At 34.6% G+C, this 23,125-nt stretch overlaps 2 protein-coding genes across 2 annotated transcripts; one reads left to right on the top strand and one right to left on the bottom strand.

Annotated features, from left to right (window-relative positions):
• Positions 1 to 1,058: 1,058 nt before the first annotated feature.
• Positions 1,059 to 11,453, bottom strand: LOC106398906. Its single transcript, XM_013839404.2, has 2 exons — positions 11,342 to 11,453; positions 1,059 to 1,816 (listed from the first exon to the last, which is right to left on the bottom strand). The coding sequence occupies exons 1-2, from the start codon at positions 11,451 to 11,453 to the stop codon at positions 1,059 to 1,061; spliced, it is 870 nt and encodes a 289-aa protein (XP_013694858.2).
• A 7,361-nt stretch (positions 11,454 to 18,814) lies between these two features.
• LOC106356991 lies at positions 18,815 to 22,382 on the top strand. Its single transcript, XM_022690654.1, has 8 exons — positions 18,815 to 18,952; positions 19,036 to 19,070; positions 19,608 to 19,731; positions 20,243 to 20,442; positions 20,543 to 20,666; positions 21,785 to 21,952; positions 22,045 to 22,101; positions 22,203 to 22,382. The coding sequence occupies exons 1-8, from the start codon at positions 18,815 to 18,817 to the stop codon at positions 22,380 to 22,382; spliced, it is 1,026 nt and encodes a 341-aa protein (XP_022546375.1).
• The last annotated feature ends 743 nt before the right edge of the window (positions 22,383 to 23,125 follow it).

The raw sequence follows: 23,125 nt of genomic DNA, 5'->3' as shown, positions 1-23,125 counted from the left end.
CAACAGGCTACTGCACTTTCATGGGAGGAAACATGGTTACTTGGAAGAGTAATAAGCAGAAGGTTGTATCATGCTCTAGTGCTGAAGCTGAGTATAGAGCTATGCTAAAGCTTACGAACGAGTTGGTATGGATCAAAGGGATTCTTAGGCACTTGGAGATTGAGAAAGCAACACCAATGACTATGCATTGTGACAATCAGGCGGCTATTCACATTGCTACAAACTCAGTGTTTCATGAGAGGACGAAGCACATTGAAGTAGATTGCCACAAGGTGAGGCAGATGATAGTCTTGGGAGTGATCTTGCCATGTTATACAAGAAGTGAAGATCAGTTGGCAGATGTGTTCACCAAGGCTGCAAGACAAAAGACTATGGAGTCCATTCACATCAGATTAGGACTCATAGATCTTGGGAAGAGAAGGAGCTGATCCCCTAAGTCATGAGGTCTTTACTCTTTTTCCCTCATCAAGGTTTTGTCCCAATGGGTTTTCCTTGGTGAGGTTTTTAATGAGGAAGATCTCATGGCTATCCAAGCATAGACTTTCACAAAGCTGAGCTTGAGGGGGAGTGTTGAGATGAGATCAATATATAGGAAGAGAAAGACATGAGGAGTTGAGTATGATGAAGAGGTCGTAGTAATACTAGTTACCCGAGTAACTTACTAGTATACTAGTTATACTAGTTACCCGGGTAACTTTGGAAGAAGAAGAAGAGAAGCCCTATTCCCTTAGCTAAGGCATCTGTCCGTTGCAAGGGAAGATGAGGCGCGTGTGACAGGCTGGAGAAGAGCTGGATAAAGCAAAAGGAGCTTTATGCACAAGGAAGAAGCTCATTGGATGGTTTGAATTAAAGCAAACCCTATCTCTTGTAATAGTGCTACTTTATGAAACTCTCATCCTATTGTTGCCTCCTCATATATATTGTAAACTCTGATCAGATTAATAATTAAGAATTATGGGATTATCTCTCTAAACTCTCTCTCTTGTTCATGATGATTCTTAAATACTCTTAAACATGATTACTACCTAATCTCTCTACAAATCTCCCATTAACCTTCTCTAATCTACCTTTAATCTCTCAATACCTACTCTATTCTCTAAAATCATACCTTTCACGAAGTTCTTAACATTCCTTTTGTCCTTCCTACTTGATGTTCTTTTGCTGCTACTGGCACATCCAAGACCTACGAGGTTAGCAACTTGATCTTTCATCTTCCTTAGTCTTCCCTCCTCTTGAATTAGCATAGCCTTTAATTCCTTAAAGTTCCATTTATCCTTAATGGTGTTGTAATTCATCTGGAACTGGCTAAATTCAAGAGGTAGAGAGTTCATGATGAATTGGACCAAGAATTTCTCATGTACCTCCATTCCCAAGGTCGTTAACTTTGCTGCCAGATTAGACATGTGCGTCAAATGATCATGGATTGGCTGAGACCAGTCAAACTTCTTTGTAGTTAGCTCATTCATGAGACTTCCTACAATCGACTTGTCAGCCAATTCCGATTGTGAACACTCTTTAATTTTCTCTATGAATTCCCTTGCTTTCTCTGTCTTAGGCATTGATGGCTTAATACTTTCCGCCATTGTCAACCTCATAAGGTTCAAGCTCAGCCTGTTAGATCGCTCCCATCTCTCATAACGAGACTTTTCAGATTCGGAGCTATCTACTATAATAGCTGAGGGTTCCTCATCAGTTAATATGGCAGAGTCCAAAGCCATTACACCCAGTGTAAACCGGATTTGCTCGAACCACTCACCATAGTTGAGGTCATTAAACTTTACCACAGAGTTAGCAGATGCAAACATATTTGATGAAGCTGCAAGCATTCATACATGTTTACCCGTTAGTGCTTTTAGACTTTAATATATATTTAGACTAATAGAAACTTTAACACTTGTATTTTAAATAACATTTGGGCAATATTTAAATACAAATACTTTCAGTGATGCTAGTAATAAATACTTTAATATTAATCAAATCAAACACTAATCAAATAAGTATGTTATCTTTGGATATACATATTATCGACTGTAGTAAGAAATGACTAATCCTTTTCTTATTATTAATCATATTCAATGATCCATCTTTGGGTGATCTCCTAGAATATATATATAAAAAAAATTAGTTGGTCGATCAAACTTTTATGTCATTTAGCATCCTCGATCAAGATTAATTATAAACTCTATAGTTTTCAATATATATATATGTAATATAACAAGGTCACTTTAGTGACTATCATATTATATACATATAAACATTAAAAAAAATTCGAAGGGAAAAACAAATTAAATTGTGTTAATATTTCATAACACAATTACTTTCTTAATAAAATGCAGCGGAAGCATTTTAAACTTAACTATTTATTTTATTTTTTAAGTTTTTTTTTTGTTAATAAAATAAACTTCAGTTAAGTATCTATTTATTCATGCCTTTTCGTGTCATGTTCAATGTTACTGGCGCCATTAACCGAAACATGACTAAGACAATGCATCTTGTTTAATTTAAATTTTAATTTAGTTTGATAGATAATTCACGTGTATACAACACACTAAATGAATTGCTAACGTCATGCATATGAAATTCCAGACACGTAAAGCTTATGGCATGGTATATCATTACGAGAGTGCCATACTTGATCGGGTGATACCATATCATTATAAAAAAAAATTGTATGTAATTAAACATTCGTGCACACGATCAAGTACCGCATCACTATATACGTTTTATCTCATACGATGCCGTCCTTTAATGTCAGTTTTTTTTTAAAAACAAATCCCATGAACACTCTTTAAAACAGATGACACCGTATATGTTCATGAAAGAAAATGAATATATTCTTGGTTAAATTAAAAAATTAATGCATGCGCCTTTACGGTGACAACGTTAAACTTTACCGCATGATGCAAACCGTAAACTAATGAGAGCACAAGTTAACAAAATTCCAGAATCACTTAATCATGCATGCTACGTTAGTTACTTCTAAACAATTACGAACCAACGCGACTTTCTAATGCATTCAGAATTTTAACGCAACGCATTTCTAATGCATTCCAGAATTTCTAACGTAATGACGATCATGAACACACGCTTGACAATTACCAATACGTTTAAGTGCTATGACGCCATACGTTCAATAACGGTGAATTAAACAAATCTAGTTGGCTCTGATACCACATGTTAACTTATTTCAACACCAAGAACTGATCTAGCTAGATTTGATTTAATTCAATCCTAACACATTTCTAAAGAAGGTAGAAACACTAACCTTGATCCATGCTTGGATGCAATTCCACCAATTGATCTTCTCCTCTTTAACCTTCTCCTTTTGGTGATTTCCTTGATGGACAAGAAATCTCAAAGCTTCCTTAATCTCTCTTTTTGATAAATATTATTGTTGTGTGTTTTAGAAAGACTCTCTCTTACGTACGTGCAACATGCAACAAATGATGTACGAGTCATTTTTATATTAATCAAAGGATGTGTCTTAAACAACACAACACTTCCACACAACACTTGGACGCAACACTTCGTTATAATAACCGTATTAGTGCACCATAATGTATGATCATATATATATATATATTAAATCTTGTAATAATATATAACATTATTATTACCATTTCCATATATGTATATGATCATGAGATTAAAGACATTTATAAACATAAGGTAAAGTAAGAGGGTTATCAAGACACCCGGATTCTAACTCATTAATTGAAACCGATCCATCACGGTATCACCTTTTATGTTAGAATCTAAAAACACTAATATGAACTTGAACTTTAAATTAAACCAATAGACACATAGGTCACACAGAATATAAAATATTCTTACATCTCACGGACATCTCTTCTTTAATAAGATTAAAGTCACGGACATCTCTTCTTTAATAAGATTAAAGTGGATGCACAAGTGTACGTTTTCTGTAAGTGCCTTGCTTTGACTCTGTTTCACGACCTTGCCTCTCGATAATTCGTTGATGAAATTTATGTTATCTTCATTGTAAATATCATAAACTGGATCGCCAATAATTACTCGATAGACAATGACTTCGCTTTCCACAAACAAATTCTTCATGATTCCAGAATCGAGTTTTGATTAAGAAATCAAAACACCAGTTCTGATACCACTGATGTAGCGGAAGCTACGATAACGCAGGTAACCTATTGATTTTAAGAATATCTAGGAGACGTTGCCTTCTTAAACTCGTTGAGATCCACAGATCTACCGAAAACAAGGTTGAGAATACACTTCTCAGTGATTAACAAAAACTCTTTATAAAAATATCAATATCAATGATCTGAATACAAACTTAAGCCCTATATATATATAATAAAACCACAAAACCCTAAAATAATAAAGATAACTATCTAAATAATTAATAAAATAAATAATAAATATTTGGAAATATCTCAAATATTTATCTACATCATTTTCTCCAGGTTAGAAAAGATTCGTCCTCGAATCTTAACCATGATCTTCAATTCCAAAACGATGTCCATGACACTCATGTTTTTCTTTTTCCTTGGCCTTCCATTGATAATAACCAGCAAACAAAATAATATAATTCTTTTGCACCATCAATTTAATCTTCAAATCTATCGTAGGAAAACACATCACAAATAACTGAAATTTTGTCTTGATGTGTTCTTTATGATAAGGAGACAAAACCTCCACTATCTCCATGCTTCTCACAGACATCTCTTCTTTAATAAGATTGAAGTGGATGCACAAGTGTTTTCTTCTGTAAGTGCTTTGCCTTGACTCTGTTTCACGATCTTGCCTCTCGATTATTCGTTGATGAAATTTATGTTATCTTCATTGTAAATATCATAAACTAGATCGCCAAAAATTACTCGATAGACAATGACTTCGCTTTCCACAAACAAATTCTCCATGATTCCAGAATCGAGTTTTGATTAAGAAACCAAAACACCAATTCTGATACCACCTGATGTAGCGGAAACTACGATAACGCAAGTAACCTATTGATTCTAAGAATATCTAGAAGACATTGCTTTCTTGAACTCGTTGAGATCCACAGATCTACCGAAAACAATGTTGAAAATACTCTTCTCAGTGCTTAACAAAAACTCTTTATAAAAATATCAATATCAATAATCTAAAAACAAACTTAAGCCTACGCGGCTATATATATAATAAAACCACAAAACCCTAAAATAAAAATAACTATCTAAATAATTAATAAAATAAATAATAAATATTTGGAAATGTCCCAAATATTTATCTACATCATGAACCCTCTTTTATGTGAAACTTCTTAGTGTAAACGCATACACTTTAGCAACCATATATCATGTAAAATATTGGTTGAATAGGCTTTATCCTTAGCTTGAATTGTTGGTAAATTGTTATTTGATGATGTAAGTTGTAAAACTTAGGCTAGATTGTACGTTTTTTAGAGCCTAAAATATTTTGTTTGCATAAACTGTTCTGATTTTATTGTTTTAAATTCTCCGTCTCAATATTATATATAAGCATTTGCTTTAAACTCTACAACCTACCAGTAGCGATGAAGACAACTAGTAGAGGGAAATTTATGTATTGGGAGCTAATAATTGAATTTTTCGTTTTGAAGAAAAGAAATTAGTTGTTTCTCGGTTCCATAATATTCAAATCTTTCCAGGTGCAGGTGAAGTCTAGATGATGAGGTAGGGCTGGCTGTGTAACACCCGTACTATATGGAGAACGGCGTGTTACTTACGGTAAAATATCGAATTAAAACAAATTATTCAAAATTGAACAAAATAACATAACATTTAATAAATAAAATAATTTCAAAAGAAATACATTTTTGAATTAAAGTATAAAAATATATCAAATAAATCGAATGTAAAATTCGTATAAATCATTAGTTAAAACCGAAATAAAATACGATCATCCCAAAACATCAAACAGTCCAGATATCCAATTACTTGGCAATTTCACCTGCAATGGGAAGAAGAGGGGTGAGCAACAGGGGAGTCACTCCGTGAGGTATGAGATGCTAAACACGCAAACAACTGACTTGAGTAAATAAAACTCCCACTATGGAAGTTTAGCTCTAACATTAACACACACGACGCCTAACGCATCACACAAACCAAACAATGCGATGATAGCATATAGCTAGTCCATACACCCGCATCTCCTCATATGGATACATAATACGTAGCGTCGCTAGTACAATATGTCTCTGTACCCCCGCCCTCTCAAGTAGCGTCCATGGTACAAACGTCTCTGCATCACACGCCCGCACCAGTAGCATCGCAAGTCCAGACGTCTCTGAACCCCTGCCCGCACAATCAAAATAGCGTCGCTAGCTCAGACATCTCTGAGCCCCCGCCCGCGCACATAGTCCCTACTAATAACTATGTATACATACATATATATATCGCATCTCTTAACATCACACAATCCAATCAAAGGTTGAATCCTCTAGACCCATAGTTCCAGTTTACAATGAATGAACTAACTAACAATTAAGACTCAATTCAAACAGACGGATCATGATTCGAAATCTAAACTACGATAGAGAGATTTCTACACTGGTACGGGATTTACGGAATAGACCTTCACCTTTGCCTTATCGGAAAACCGTAAATGGCTCCAACAATAAATGAGATAACTTGATTAGCAAGAAGGCTAGGATATCGCCATGGATCTCGAGCTCTCGACAATGGCACACCAGATCGGGAAATAACAGACGCAAAATAAGAGACATAAATATCATATAATAGATCTAGGGTTTAATTATGAAACTTGCAGCACAAGAAATTAATGTAATCTCTTTTAACCTTCACGGCTTGGAATCGTAGTGGCGGATCTCAGCCCCAAAAGTGCATGGCCCTCTCCGGTGACTCACTGTTGAGGATCACGGCTAGTCGTCAGATTGAAACGGCTCCGGTCGTGGTGATCCGTTCCGGTGGCGTCAAGATTCGATGACTCCAGCTCGTACGTCTCTTCCCCACAATGACAACGGATCTCTTGTACGTAAGTAACACGGGCCACTCCTTCGGTGAAGGCGCTGGCTCCGGTGGGATGGCTCACGGTGGTTGATGGTGGAGGACATGGCTCCGGTGGTGACTAGCGGTGGTGGATACGTCACGTCTTCTCGGTCAACAACACACGAACAAATGAATAAAATGGAGGAGAAGAAGAGAGTAACACAAGTGATGAGGAAGAGAGATAGGAGTGAACGTGAACAAGAGTGGAGAAGAAGGAGATGGTGATCGTGAATAACAATGAGAGAAGAAGCGGCTCTGCTTACACTTTTCTTTAGGTTACAAGGAAGAGAATATATATGTCGATATAGACATATTACGGCTGCTTTTAATATAAAGAAGGATGTGGTAATTAATTAGATTTGACCAAACCGGTTTAGATTAATATTATAACTAAAAGAAGAGAAAACCAAACAGATTTGAAAATCCGGGTCGTTACAGGCTGATTCTAGACTAGACTTTGGGTGGGAAGATCAGGTGGAGGATTAAGACGTTGAGAATATAGTTGGACTTGTTCTTCAAGACCACGTTATACAGAGAGAAATAAGAAGTCAACCAAGAGAACTGTCGATTTTGGTGAACCAGTTAATTAATTAGCACTTCATGTTTAATGGATCTTATCTGATAAAATATATCTTCTAACATAAATTGTTAGATGGCACCACTCTTGCTTATCTGTAATGAAATAATTTAACTCAATATATTGATGTGAAAAAAAAAATTATCTTTCATTTCCCAAACAATTTGCCTATGTTATGTATCAACCATACCCCTAAAATATTTGCGTTAGAGATGTTGGCTAGTTTGTATTGTCTAAAATAATGGACTTGACCTGTTCTAATAAATAAATTAACATATACCTTTCTAGCTAGCATCTATAATCTCGACTCTAAAATTTGAATTACATGTTAATAAAAAGACAAATCAGCCATGACGTGTATATCAGTATTGACTAACATAATGTTTACCATCTATCCTAGTGAAAAGTTACGGCCTAACTTATAGAATACCATCTAACATAATTGTTACCATCTACTATTTCGTATATACAGACTCTAAGCTGTGCCTTACCGCCATGACGTATACGAGTACCAACTAACATAATATTTACCATCTATCCTAATTAAAAGTTACGGCCTAAATTATAGATTACCATCAAGCATAATTTTTATACTATTTCTTATATGTAGACTCTAAGTTGTACCTTACCGCTTAACACATTTTGCACCATCTACAATACCATTTCACATGAGTTACAAATATTAACTGGATTTTGATGGATATTTTTTGTTTATCCTTATGATACAATTTCCTTAAATAAATAATTTAAAGTTGTTTTATCATAATGTTTGAGTTTTAAGCATCATTTTCATATCAAACCCAAATCCATGGTCGAACCGGTAGACTCGACGATCCAAAAGTATAGACTAGATTTTGACCTGCACTGTAAAAAACGCAGGATAAGTTTATGGTTGACAAAAAAATTATTTAAAGAAAACTATAGTTTATGTACCTAATTTTAATAAAGATTTCATAACTTATTTTCATATAAAGTTGTGAAAATGATTCCTAGAGAATCTAAGATTTAGAGTTTTGAAGAAAATACTTAAAATTTAGATAAGAAAGTATTTTTGAAATATGAGAGATATGTTTTATTACTACGTTAAAAATTGAGTTTTTGATCTTAAATTTGTAAATAAGGTAAACTTTGTAATGTGGTTCATTGTTTACGTTTGTGAAGAGTAATTTAAAAAAAAAAAACGAATTAGAAAAATATACTTACAGTTATATATGTTATGTTCTCACATATATTGAACAATTGTACCATAAATTTTAATATTTTAGTTTTATATGTTATGTTCTAACATAAATTACTTGTACGTTTAATATATATTATGTTAATTTATAATATTTTATAGATATAATATATTTTTATATAACATTTCATCGATATAGTATGTTTATATATAATATTATATCGAACCAAAATGAATAATTCGTTTTTTTTGTAATCCGTTTAGCTAACCTGTTCCATATTAAATAATTTAAAACTGAAATGTGATATTCCATCGTTCAACCCTGTCTCATATTTTTTTTAAAAATATTTTAATCATATAAATGAAAAGAATGGAACATATATTTTTAAATGATATATGTGAGGATATATACCTTAAAATCACAGCATATCTTCTATTTAGATGCTATATGTCATAACAAAATAGTAACTTGAATAATACTCTCCGAAATTTTGAAGTAGATATTTTTGGTGAATAAGTCTAGCCAATTAGGTTAAATGCCATATAGAGTTCAAATTTGTAAGTCCATTGCTTAATCATGGGGATATTCAACGTCTTACGTGTTGTAAAGTTGTTAAAATATGATGTGAATCTAAACTATTAAAACAGGAGTATAAATTTGAATTGATCCTAAATTTTTCTAAATAATTACAATCCAATACCACTGACCAAAACACAATAGTTTAATCTAATTTTGCTAACCCATTCCTTCGCTAGACCATCCTAATTAAATTAATATAATTAACCTTTAAAAGGTTGCAAAAAACGATTTATTGTTGTGAAACTAGAGAGTAGAAACTGTATATTCTTATTAATCTTAAACATAAGGAGTCTTGTATATATAGGAAATAGCACCGTCATAGAATAATGGAAAGACTAGAAAAGGAAATACAAATATGGAAAGAGTACAAATCATAAACCAACAAGGAAAAGAAAAACCAAAGGTGGCCGATTCTCTCTCTAGCTGTCTCTCTCTCTCTCTCTAACGGTATGAGCCGGTTATGGACCGGGCCAGTTATGGACATCCACAATATGATTTATAACACTGCCCCTTGGATGTCATAACCATACAGAGTTTGTAATACGCTTTGGATGTTGCCTCATTAAAACCTTACCAGGAAAACCCAGTGGGACAAAACTATGGTGAAGGAAAAAGAGTACAACACGTATTACTCTCCCTATTCTGAACATCACTGAAGGTCTTTCAACCTACGCATCCCAATCTGATGCGTGAGCATCCCAATCTGATGCGTGAGCTTCCTGAACGTGCAGGTCGGAAGTGATTTGGTGAACAGGTCTGCTGAGTTGTCTCTGGAACGCACTTGGAAATCGCCGGCTTTCTGTAGCTCATGCGTGAAGAAGAACTTAGGTAGTATGTGCTTCGTCCGGTCCCCTTTGATGTAGCCATCCTTAAGATGAGCAATGCAAGCTGCATTGTCTTCATACATCACGGTTGGTGCATCCTTGCCCTCGGTCATCCCACAATCAACTCGGATATGGTTGGTCATGGACCTTAAGCATACACATTCGCGGCTGGCCTCATGAATGGCCAAGATTTCTGAATGATTTGATGAAGTGGCTACGATCGTCTCCAGAGGTTTTGGCCTCATGAATGGCCAAGATTTCTGAATGATTTCCAAGATTTCTGAATGATTTGATTTAATGTACTTAAGCTGTAATCCCAAACAGAATTTCGTTTTCCTAGATCTTTCATCTCGAATTCTTTCTTAAGATATTCAACTGTTTGGAAAATCTCTCCAGAGGTTCCTAGGATATTCAGATCATCAACATACACTGCTATGATCACAAATCCTTTATTTTCGAATTTCTCTATGAAAATACATGGACTGATCGGGTCATTCTTACAGCCCTCTTTCACTAGGTACCCACTTAGTCTATTGTACCACATTCGACCTGATTGTTTCAGTCCATAAAGTGATTTGTTCAACTTTATACAATGTTGTTCTCGAGAACTCGATTTGTTTTTCAATTGAATACCCTCTGATACTTTCATATATATCTCATTATCCAGTGGACCATATAAGTATGCAGTTACTACATCCATTAACCGCAAGTCTAAGTTTTCTCTTATAGCCAGACTTATCAGGAATCTAAAAGTAGTAGCATCCACCACAGGGGAATATGTTTCCTCATAATCGATTCCTGGTCTCTGTGAGAATCCTTGTGCAACAAGCCGTGCCTTATATCTCACTACTTCACCATGTTCATTTTTTTTCCTCACAAAGACCCATTAGTATCCAACTGGTTTAACATCTTATGGTGTTCGGATTATAGGACCGAAAACACCTCTTTTCTTTAAAGAATTTAACTCCACATTTATATCTTCTTTCCATTTGATCCAATCTGATCGTTGAGTGCACTCATAAATAGACGTGGGTTCATGATCCTCATTTAGATCCATAAGTTCAAGTGCTACCTTGTATGCAAATATATCATCAATGTCGACATTCTTTCTGTTCCATTGTATCCCAGACAAGACATAATTTATTGGGATCTCATTATTATCAGGACCATCAGTACCATGAAGCTTGGCGTCCCAAGCATCAGTGTTTGGTACATCAGTACCATCGGCCATGTCTAAATCCTTATGGTCGGACGCGGCCACATCTCGGGTAGGATCGGCCGCGGCCATATCTGGTGTTCCAACCTCGGATTCAGCACCTTTCTTTGTTTTCCGAGGGTTCTTATCTTTGGAACCTATTGGTCTACCACGTTTCAAACGTTGTCTAGACTCTGTAGCAACTTTATTGTGTCCCTCTTGAACATCAATTCAAATTGGTGCATTAGCAGCTGGTATATATGACTTTGTCACTCTTTTCGGGTCAGCAAAGGAATCTGGCAATAGATTAGCTAGCTTTTGTAAATGTATAATCTTTTGGATTTCTCAATCACATTCTTGAGTCCGAGGATCTTGCCAAGATAAGGATGTTTGATTCCATGTAATTTCTTTTACCAGCTTATTATTATCTCTCCCTAATGTTGGATGTTCGGATTCATCGAAATGACAATCCGCATACCTGGCCTTAAGTAAATCACCCGTAGTTGGCTCAAGGTACTTAATAATCATAGGAGAATCATATCCAACATATATCCCCATCCTCCTTTGAGGTCTCATCTTTGTTCTCTGTGGTGGAGCAACTGGAACATAAACGGCACATCCAAATGTCTTAAGATGGAATATGTCTGGCTCATGACCCGTAAGCAATTGTGATGGGGAATATTTATGTTCACTAGATGGCCTGATGCGTATGACTTCAGCCGCGTGTAGCACGGCGTGTCCCCAAGCAGAAACCTGAAGTCTCGACCTCATAAGCAATGGTCGAGCTATTAGATGTATGCATTTTATAAATAATTCGGCTAAGCCGTTCTGTGTATGTACATGTGCCACGGAGTGTTCCACAGTTACCTCCATGGACATATAGTAATCATTAAACGCTTGGGACGTGAATTCACCTGCATTATCAAGACGTATAGTCTTTAAAGGAAAATCTGGAAAATGAGCTCGTAATCGAATTATCTGAGCAAGCAACCTCGCAAACGCCAAGTTGCGGGTCGACAGGACACAGACATGCGACCATCTTGTGGACGCATGATGACCATGAAATATCTAAACGTCCCATAAGGTGGGTGTATTGGTCCACAGCTGTCTCCTTGTATTCTTTCTAGAAAGTTTATCGTTTCCGTAGTCACTTTAACTAGTGATGGCCTAACGATGAGTTTCCCTCGTGAACATGCTACACACGTTATGTGCTTAGGAACAAATCGTTTCTCTTTCAGTGTATGGCCATTAGTGTTCGAGATCAATTTACTCATCATGGTCGAATCGGGATGGCCAAGCTGGTCGTGCCATAGAGTGAAATTTTCTATGGCTATTTTATTAAATGTGGCATTGGCCTCAATCATACTGACTTTGGTATGGTAAAGACCCGTAGAGAGTGCATGTATAGTCTCTAAGACTTTCTTATGGCCTTGGGCGAATTCAAAGATCTAAAGAAACTCTTTGTTTCCTTCGCCCTTAGTCTCAATATGAAAACCATTCATTCGAATGTCTTTAAAACTCAATAGGCTTCTCTTTGAGCTGGGTGAATATAATGCATCTGATATTTCAAGATGCGTACCCATAGGCAACAGAATGTTAGCCTGGCCGTGGCCCTCTATGAGACTAGCTATACCCGCAATTGTGGAGATGTTGGCGTTTTTAAGGGTTAAGTTTATGAAGTATCTTTGTCTCTTAAGATCACTGTCCACTACGAATACATCCTTGTTTTCGTTCATTTCTAAAACAAGATTCATAGGATGATACTTAGAGACTTCATATAAAAATCATTCATTTATTAAGTTTAATAAAACAAATTCAAAGAAATAACAACATAGAAAAACACCAAAGCAAAGAACACAAAAGTTTAGAACACAAATGTCGAAATCAACTTCAATCTTTTAGACAATCTGAAGTTTCATAATCCATAAGATCGTCTTGGTCATGATTAAAATCATCTTCACCATCTTGATATGTCATGTGGGCTTCAGGATTCTTCCCTTTCAAACTCTCTTGATAGAGGTCAACTAGATGTTTGGGAGTCCTACATGTCTTAGCCCAATGATTGCCCATACCACATCTATGGCACACTGATTTGGTCGAGTGTTGCGGTTTGAATGATGTCCCACGGCCTCGGCCATGACCTCGGCCAAACGAGTGTCTTTGGCCACGGTCTCGACCATGATCTCGACCATACTGATTTCCTCGTCCGCGGCCAAAAGAATTTCGACCACGGCCACATCCATGCCATTTTCCACGACCACGGCCGTGTTGGCCATTTCCTTGGACGTGGTTAGCTTCTTTCTTGGCCTCTGTGGCCGCGTGTGCTTCAGGTGGTGGGGCTGATCCAGGATGTCTCATTTCACTGTTTCTAATCAACAATTCATTGTTTTGCTCAGCGAGCAATAGACAAGAAATCAGATTAGCATAAGTCGTGAAGCCCTTCTCACGGTACTGTTGTTGTAACAACACATTGCTTGTGTGGAAGGTGGAAAATGTTTTCTCAAGCATATCCTTATTCGTTATATCCTCACCACACAGTTTCAATTTCGAAACAATCTTAAATAGGGCTGAGTTATACTCGTCCACGGATTTATAGTCCTGGATCCTGAGATACCTCCAATCATACATAGCCTTTGGTAAGATCACCATTCTCTGGTGATCATATCTTGCTTTCAATTATGTCCAAAGGTCTAATGGATTCTCAATGGTCAGATACTGATCTTTGAGACTTTCAGTTAGATGATGGCGAATGATCAAGATGGCTCTGTATCTATCTTTTTCACTAGCATCATTGTCCTCGGTGATACATGATACACTCACCGAGTCCATTGGATTTCAGGATGATCTTAGCATCAAGTGCCCATTGCAAGTAATTATCTTCAGAGAGATTTAGGGCAGCAAAATCCAAGTTATTGATTTTCGACATCTGAAATCATATGTTTTATTATTTAAATCTTTAAAGATTACAATGTTCTTAGTGTTCTTATGATTATACAAGACAATCAGGTATGTAATGCGAATTGGTCACACGACCAAACGGATGTGATGCATTCAGTTTATACGAGTATGATGCAAGATAAGCCGCACCGCCAAGACAAGGTATGAACCGCACAGCCAAGACAAGGTATGAACAATCTTATCAAACTGTTTCTATATGATCTTAATGCAATCGGTTCATACATCTTAGCATTCTAAGTGATCAAGCAATCAAGCAATGCATCAAGGTGTTAATTACTATCAACTTAACGGATCATATTCAATGCGATTAGGGTTTTAAACATATGAACAAAGCCGGTCAGGTTAAGTCTTAAAAATGATGAGAACAATTAACCTAGGCGATTCCTTATTCTCAAAACATTCAATCGGTTCATCAATTCAATCAACCAAATTCAAGTATGGGTTTAGCAATCCTAGCTAACGATTTCTATGTGATCATGTTCAATCAATCAAAACAATCAATTTTGATTTCAAAGATTAATTAGGGTTTGGATCAATTTTATGCATAACATGCATTATGCATGCATGCGGCTAGGGATTTAAAGTATTAGGGTTTCGATTTTGATCATTAGATCATTCGGGTTTAGGAAATCGATTTTGATTATTAGATCATTAAGGTTTCGATTCAAAACGATTATGTTTTCGAATCAAAACCATTAAGTTTTCGAATCAAAACCATTAAGGTTTCGAATTAGGGTTTATGGTTTCGATTTCAACACATTAAGATTTTGATTTGCTTATTAGTTTCGGTTAGGGTTTAAGGTTTTATGGTTTCAATTCATATCAAGCAATCAAAATTCGATTTTGGGTTCAATGATTGATTATTAGGGTTTCGAGTTACCTTAACCTCAGATGTGTTGAATGGACCACCAATGAGAAAAGACGCGAGCTGGACGTTGCTGATCGGGAACGCGAACTATCTGAGATCGTCTATCGGACAAGAGAAGGCCGCGGGCTGTTCTTGCTTAGATCAGGACGCGAACAGGCTGAAGCTGATATCCAGAACGTTAGCTTTCCAAGCTGAGATCGCCGTGAACTGGAACTGATCGGGACACGAAGAAGCTTGGATCGGGAAGGTTCACGATCGGGATGGTTCTCGCGATCGGGATTAGGGTTCGTCGGCTAGGGTTTTAGGGTTTATCGATTTTGGATTTTAGCTTAGGGTTCTTAGAGTAATCGTACTGATAACGTGTTGTGAATCTAGAGAATAGAAACGGTATATTCTTATTAATCTTAAACATAAAGAGCCAATTATATATAGGGAATTACACCGTCATAGAATAATGAAAAGACTAGAAAAGGAAATACAAATATGGAAAGAGTACAAATCATAAACCAATAAGGAAAAGGAAAACCAAAGGTGACCGATTCTCTCTCTAGCTGTCTCTCTCTCTCTAACGGTATGAGCCGGTTATGGACCGGACCGGTTATGGACATCCACAATATGATTTATAACATTTATTTCATTTACTTTATATTTGTAGTAAATTCTCTGAATATACAGCTTTAATATTAAATTCCTAAAATCACGTGATACCTTACTTATTATCCTTCACATAACTCAACTACAATCTAATACTAGTGGCATAGCCCCGCGCAAGCGCGGAGCTGGGTACATTATTGATGCATTGTGTAGTTTTATGTATGGGATTTTTTTTTTTTTAACTTTTGCTTTTCCGTGTTATATATAATCTATATTATAATAGATTGATTAAGTTGATATGAGAATAACCGGTGATTTTTTATGTGTTGATATTTCATATCTTATGTGAGGACGTCTAAAAGAATTTCCGATTTATCTTCATGTATTCGACATCTGGCAACATTTTTCCCATGAATATGTCAGACAAAGACCCACATATCCGCTGAGATTCAACATCTGATACGCTGACTAATTTCCATTCTCATTTGCTATCCAGTAAATCTGCAAGCTGTGCAAGCATAAAAAAATAATTATCTACCACAGTTTAAAAATCCCAAACAATAGTGTAACCTTTTATTAGACATAGAGCAAGAGAATATATATAACCCTATAAATTTAGTCAAGGCGAGATCTTTTAACAGAAATAAAAAATGAATCTCCATCTCATCCTCTCAGGTATACGTGAACTCTCTTGGTCCGTCCAAGAAGCTATTTTAGATTTGTGATTTAGTTATAAACAAAATCAATGTTTACGTGATAGATACCCTAACATCTTAGCATGTTTCTATAAATAAGGTCGACTAATAGCTTGACTTCTGCACTTCTAAACAGATTCAAAATGTCTTCAAATAAGAGTGTCTCATTACTCAAACATGTCAAGCCATTTAAAGGTGGTTGAGTAATCTTTGTTGATTTCTGACGTATGGTCAAAGTTCTTCACGAGCCGGATTTACAGCTGAAATCCAAACATAGCGCCAAATTAACTTCTAACCTTTGTTGTTTCTGATGTATGGGAAAAATTCTTCAGTTTTGTTCAAGAGTTGTATTAAGTTCTTCGGCCATGTATACTTTCATGAAAGGAAATGAAATATAATATATTAGTAGCTGGACAAAACACACAAACTTAACAGCCTAAAATTAGTACGGGAACCAATAAGCAAATCTAGCTCATTATGTATTTTACAGGAACCAATAATCTAATAAAAGACTGAACTCATGCTCTAATATACAAAGTCATGTTGGCCTTTGCTTCTTATAAAGCAATACCCAATTTTTGTGTGTTATTGGAGATACCCTTAGATTTAGAGTTGAAGGGTGTGGTAAGATTTTTGGAATGTGGAGTTTAGAGTTCTAATAAATATATAAATAAATACTTAAAACATTTTAGTTTAAAAAAATAGTTTCAAAAAGAATTATCAAATTTCAAAAAGAAATTTTTTTAAAAAAACAGAATTTCGAAAAAATCATAAAAAATTATAAAAATTTCGAATTTGAAAACTTATAATTCGAAAACATTAAAAAAATAATTTCTAAATTTTTAAAATTTTAATTTATTTAAATAATTATTTATTATATATATATAGTAAGGGTATACGAGTCTTTTGCATCTTAATGAAAAATGTATTTTTGAAAATGTCTCTTTGGTGATGCTATGCATGAATAATAGTACCAACAAAGTGGTAAACATGAAAGTTCTCCGTAGTATAAATATATGATTAGATCATAGTTTGCTTTGGAGAATTTTAAGTTTGCTTTGGAGAATTTTGCCTTAATCTAATAGGTATGTCTACCTCACATTGTTAGTGACACTAAATTCATAATTGAATATGTAAAGTACGTACTTGTTAACATCCCCTTTTTATTATTTGGGGAACATTTAAAATAAATAATCTATAGTTCATGTGTTTATTACAAGTGTGTCATTTTTTACGTGGCAACTCTACAAGCTCTCTCACCTATTGTATTTAAACATTTCTTAACTAGAGTAATTACACAACATGCCATTAATCAAAACATTATAATTATATTAGCTTTGTTTACATTTTTCACTTATATACGTATCACATTAAAAGTTCTTATCATTTATTTATTGCGTTTAATTACCTTAACCAAAGTTTTTTCATTAATTTGTTAATTACCTTGACTGAAGTTTTTTCATTAATTTGTTTCAATAAAAAAACATTACTCTTTCCAGGACATACTTATTGGTCTAATTTTTTTATTCAAAATGAATATAGATGCCAATAACCAACTTTCATATTACAACAATGAAATTTATAAGAAACGAAAAAATTAATGTTTGATGATCAATCAAAGTTTGTTTTCTGAAAAATCCTAAAAAGTATTTGATGATCAATACGTGCTCAAGTGATTGATTTTATTAAAAATACCAAAAAGTATTTGTTCTCTTAAAAATACATCAAGAGGAAAAGTTTATTTTCTTTAAAATACTAAAAAGTACGAGGTGCGATTCGCTTTGATTCATAAATGATTGATTTTCTATCAGTAGTATTTTTTTATTACGTGCCAGTAATGTTTGATGATCAATCAAAGTTTGTTTGATGATCAATCAAAGTTTGTTTGATTTCTGTTTCCTATATTTCATCTTTCTGATTGATTTCTTTTACATGAATTTTCTATATTTCCTTTTGATGTTTCCTATAATATCTCTGCATTTATCCCTAAGGCATTATGATTGATATTTTTGGTCGATATACACATTATATTCACGATAATCATGCAGTACTTGCGGCACAAGTTCAATCTTTGAAACAATGTAATTAGTGCAAGATTGAAGCAAATTGACAAATTTGCATCTCGAGAAAACTTAGTGCATCGGATTAGCCAAATATGGTAACAACTGATTGATTCTTCAATCTCATTATACACCTTCTGTTTAATTAAAATGTGCAGTATATTTCTTTGACTATAAATATATGGCTAATACAACTCATCGACTCATATCATCATTCTTCTCTACCTCTCTCTCAAGCAAAAAATTCTCTCAAGCAAAAAAAAACTCTCAACCAAACTCATGGCTGGATTTAACTCTGTCTCCGATTTGAAACATTTCAAGACAATGTGGAGAGTGAGGGTTAGTATTGTTTGTTTGTGGAAGCAATACTCTGCTGCTGGTGGCCTAACCATTGAAATGGTTCTTATTGATTCCAATGTAAGTTTATAGATTTTTATCTATGTTTAATTTAATTTTTATGATTTTATTCTTCTCGTACGAAATTGTTTTGTTATTTTCAGGGAGATAAGATTCATGCAAGTGCGAAAAAGAATTGGTGAACCAATTCGACCATTTCCTTGCTCAAGGAAAAACATTGACTTTCACCAACTTCTATCTGAATCATTCATGTGGTTCATACCGGACAACAAACCATCTTTATAAGATCAGTTTTCTCTCCCCAACTCGTGTAAGAATTTCTGAGGATTTGCCTGGTGCTCCTAATGGTTTCACCCCTGTTAACTTCAGGGAAGTTCTCGATGGAACTCTCAATCCTAACTTTTTGATTGGTGAGTACCTTTTAAATATTCATTGATAAGACATATTTTCTGATTCACGATTTTTTTCTTAACAGAGGGTGATTTATAAATTGTATAGCAGATGTCATCGGAAATGTTGTGGAAGTAAGTCATGTTGAAATGATTTCAGTCAATGGAAAAGAAACCCAAAAGATTTAGCTTGAGCTATGTGATCTAGAGTAAGTTTTGTTTGACATGAACATATAATTCCTTTATTTAGTGTTTATTTCCGTTTCCTGTTACTCCCATACTTATTTAAAATTTACTAACGTCTCCGTTCTTCTATGGAGTTTTAGGGATGTCCGTCTTCCTACGGTTTTGTGGGGAAAATTTGCTTCTGACGTCACGAACGCAATACAGTTACGTTCTGAGGAGCGTGTTATATTGGTTTTGGGGTTGGGAAGATTAAGGTTTGGAAAGGTACATTGAAACCATATCACCTGTTTTGTTATCATATATAATTCACTATAATCTTCAATAAAGTGATGTCTTTAACCTTATAAATTAATTTTTGTAGAGCAGCGTTCTGTTGTGTCGAACGCATACAATGTCTCTGACGTCCAGCTCAATCCCATGATGGCTTAGGTTGAGGAGTTTAGGCCACTGTAAGTTGCTTTACGTCAAACCACAAGAATAATGTTAAACATTAAAGATTATTTAGTAAAATATACGAACTTGTGTTTGGATATGTCGTTTTATTTTCTATTAGGTTACCAAATGATGAGCTTGGTTTGGCTATTGTGGACTCTAAGCCACTAACTGTTGCTTCTGGCGTCTCCGAGAAGGATGATTTTTTTCCTCCATACTACAAGGAAAACCATCGCTGAGATGATTGAATGTCGTCAGGTTAATAGGCTTTTGAATTTATTTTATAAACCATTATAAAAATTCAATCACTTGGTGTAAAGCTAATGAAATCTCATAATTGTAGGTGGAGAAGTGTATTGTTATGTGCACAATTGCAGCCATTGACTCGGACATGGGATTGTACTACTTAAGCTGTAAAGTATGTTCAAAGAAGGTCCAGTATGAGCCACCTCTTGTGACCGGTGATCATGATGATGATGATCTCACAAACTTCAAAATCTACTGTGCCAAGTGCAAATGTTACGATCCTAAACTGCTTCCAAGGTTAAAATCGATCTACTGTTTTATTAGTATGAGATTTTGTTAATTTTATTATTAGTCGTTTGTTAATCATATTTGCATAATTTTGTGTTTTTTTATGTAGCTACAAGTTGCACTTGGTTGTTCTTGACAATACTGGTACTTCCAAGTTTCTCTTATTTGATAATCTTGCTCTCCAGTTGGTTCATCAACCTTGCATCGAGCTAACAAGACCCGTTACTGATGAGGTAATAGTTCGAATTTTTTACATCTAGACGCACTTTCTCACATTTAAATTACACTACAATACACTTATCACTTGAGACACATTTTCTTTTGTCAAAAAGACTCTTATGACCCTAAACTAAAGAAAATCTCTCTTCTCTTCTTATTTCATTTATTATTTTTCTTATTATACTTTGTGTATTTATTTACTTTTATCTCAAGTTCTAAAATATATTAAACAAAAATAATTGTCATAATAAACTATATATAAAATTCTCTATCTTTTAAGATCCATGTTCATATATATATTATATATATTAATGTGTAAACAAAATGTGGACGTGGACACGAAAGCGTGGATAAAAGAATTATAAATTAGTTGTAGACATGAACATCTTAACAGAATTATAAATTAGTTGTGGACATGGACAATATTCATTCTATTCCATTCATCATCTCGGGATCTAAATTCAATTCTAATCAAAATTACATCTATCCACATCATGACAAAGCGCAAATTCCTTAGATCAGAAATCTCTGACATGCAAGATCTATTACTCTCCGACAAAAGGTAAACGCTTCTTCGATTTTTCTCTCCGCTCATACTCACAATATCATCTCTTTCTCATCTTGATTGAAGTTTAACTGCAGATAATTTATCAATTGAGCTGAAGAAGCCAAGTGTTTGTATTGGAGATAACAGAGTCCGTGTCCACGTTTTATGGTATAATTTTAGTAACATGAGTTCATGTCCACGTATTGTTGTATAGTTTTATGGAATCAAAACAGAGAGTTTGTCCACTTATCTACTATAAACACATTAACAACACATATCCACACATTACTCATCACTCATCCACACATCACCCGTCCACAAATCACCCAACTACACATCACTCGTCCACAAATCACCATCCACAACTGTTCTTTCCATTAAGGGCAAAATTGTCCACAATCTGTTGTTGGCCCACAACAAAGTGTGTCAGATGTAAGAAATGTCTCTAGGTGTAATAGAAAGTAATCAACTCTAATAGTTCTCCCCGCCTTTTAAGTTCACAAAAAACAGTTTGTTTTCATATAATAATTTTATTATTTTGGTCAAATGTTAATGGGAAATTAAGTTTTTGTATGAATTTCGTAGATTCAGTACCCGGATGTGATACCGTTGGCTCTCCAAAACTTGGTTGGTAGGACATATTTGTTCAAGGTTGAAATTTTAAGAGAAAATTTCGTGTACAAGCATGACACCTTCAAAGTGAACAAGATAATCACCAATCTTGATATCATCCGGGAGTTTGACACACCCAAGGTCCTAGAGGATTTGTAGATATTCCTTAGAACTTACACGTTTATAGGCTTTGAACAGAAATATACGTATAACTTTGCGCTATATATTTTCAGGACCAAGGCATTCAAACTTTGGAGCTTGAAAATTCTGTCATTTCAGACGCACCGGAGGTTAGTATAATGCAACTGTGTTTGACCTTTTGTGTGTTCGAGTTTGTTCATTCCTTTCTGATATATTAATGTGTGTTTGGTTATATATCTGTGTTAAACAGGGATCTCTAATGTTGTTGGAAGAACCGTCGTCGCAGCAAGGTGGTCCAAGTGATCTAACCCCAGCTAAACGCCGAGGTGGACCTGTTGTGAATTTGGAGGAAGAGTTTGATCAGAACTCTGTTACGAAGATGGGCATCACAACTCGAATCAAGAAGGAAAAGTTTGACAAAAGTGGCTAGGTGGTTACCAAAGTTCTGAAGACTTTTTAGAGGCTTTCACTACACATTGTTTTATTAAGCTTTTACTTAATGCAGCTGCTTTTTTCTACTATTATGAACTTTGTTTTTGCTATTTTCATTATTTGGTTTTACTTTGATGTATTGCCGTTTTATTCTTAATAGAAAGCCTCTTTTACATTGATTTTCTGTCTCCTTATGTTTATATCAAAGTACAAGACCAAAATTTATATATGCAACGTATATCAGCATTTTTCTTCCAAGATAGTGTTTCTCATCTGGCTTGAAGAAACAATCATCTTTGAAATATATGTAAGTACAAAGTAACTTCTCACGAATTAGTAGAATGTTCGGGGTTAGAATTTATATATCTCAAGTACAAATCTGTCTTGTGTTAAGTAAAAGATGCATTAAAATCAAATTAGTTCTTACCTAATAAAAGGGTGATAACCATTGTATAAAAATTTAATTTATATACTAGATTTTGACCCGCGCTTTAAAAAGCGCGGGATTAATTTTCTTTTAAAATTGTACAATTTTTTTAATTATAAGACTTTTTTAGTTATAAGATTAAGTGTTTTTATATATGATAACTATATACATTTAAATTTTATTGATTGTTTATGTTATAATTATAGATATTAGATATGCTATAAAAAAATATAATTATATTTATGAAATTATTTTTAAAGAAGTTAATTTTTTAGAAAAATATTGTATTAATTTTAATTTATTCTAAAGTATTA

Source organism: Brassica napus, chromosome C5, assembly GCF_020379485.1.
Source record: "Brassica napus cultivar Da-Ae chromosome C5, Da-Ae, whole genome shotgun sequence".
Lineage (NCBI taxonomy): Eukaryota > Viridiplantae > Streptophyta > Magnoliopsida > Brassicales > Brassicaceae > Brassica > Brassica napus.
Note: the sequence above shows the minus strand (reverse complement) of the source record. Positions and strands in the feature narration are given on the sequence as shown.

Bases quoted from the DNA above. Each gene is read 5' to 3' on its own strand.
- LOC106398906 (XM_013839404.2), bottom strand. From the start codon at position 11,453: ATGGCCGCGGCCGATCCTACCCGAGATGTGGCCGCGTCCGACCATAAG. The intron at 1,817-11,341 runs GTACTGATGGTC...GAATGCTTGCAG, and splicing joins TTGGGACGCCAAGCTTCATG to CTTCATCAAATATGTTTGCA.
- LOC106356991 (XM_022690654.1), top strand. From the start codon at position 18,815: ATGGCTGGATTTAACTCTGTCTCCGATTTGAAACATTTCAAGACAATG. The intron at 21,953-22,044 runs GTCCTAGAGGAT...ATATATTTTCAG, and splicing joins GGGAGTTTGACACACCCAAG to GACCAAGGCATTCAAACTTT. The intron at 22,102-22,202 runs GTTAGTATAATG...TGTGTTAAACAG, and splicing joins TCATTTCAGACGCACCGGAG to GGATCTCTAATGTTGTTGGA.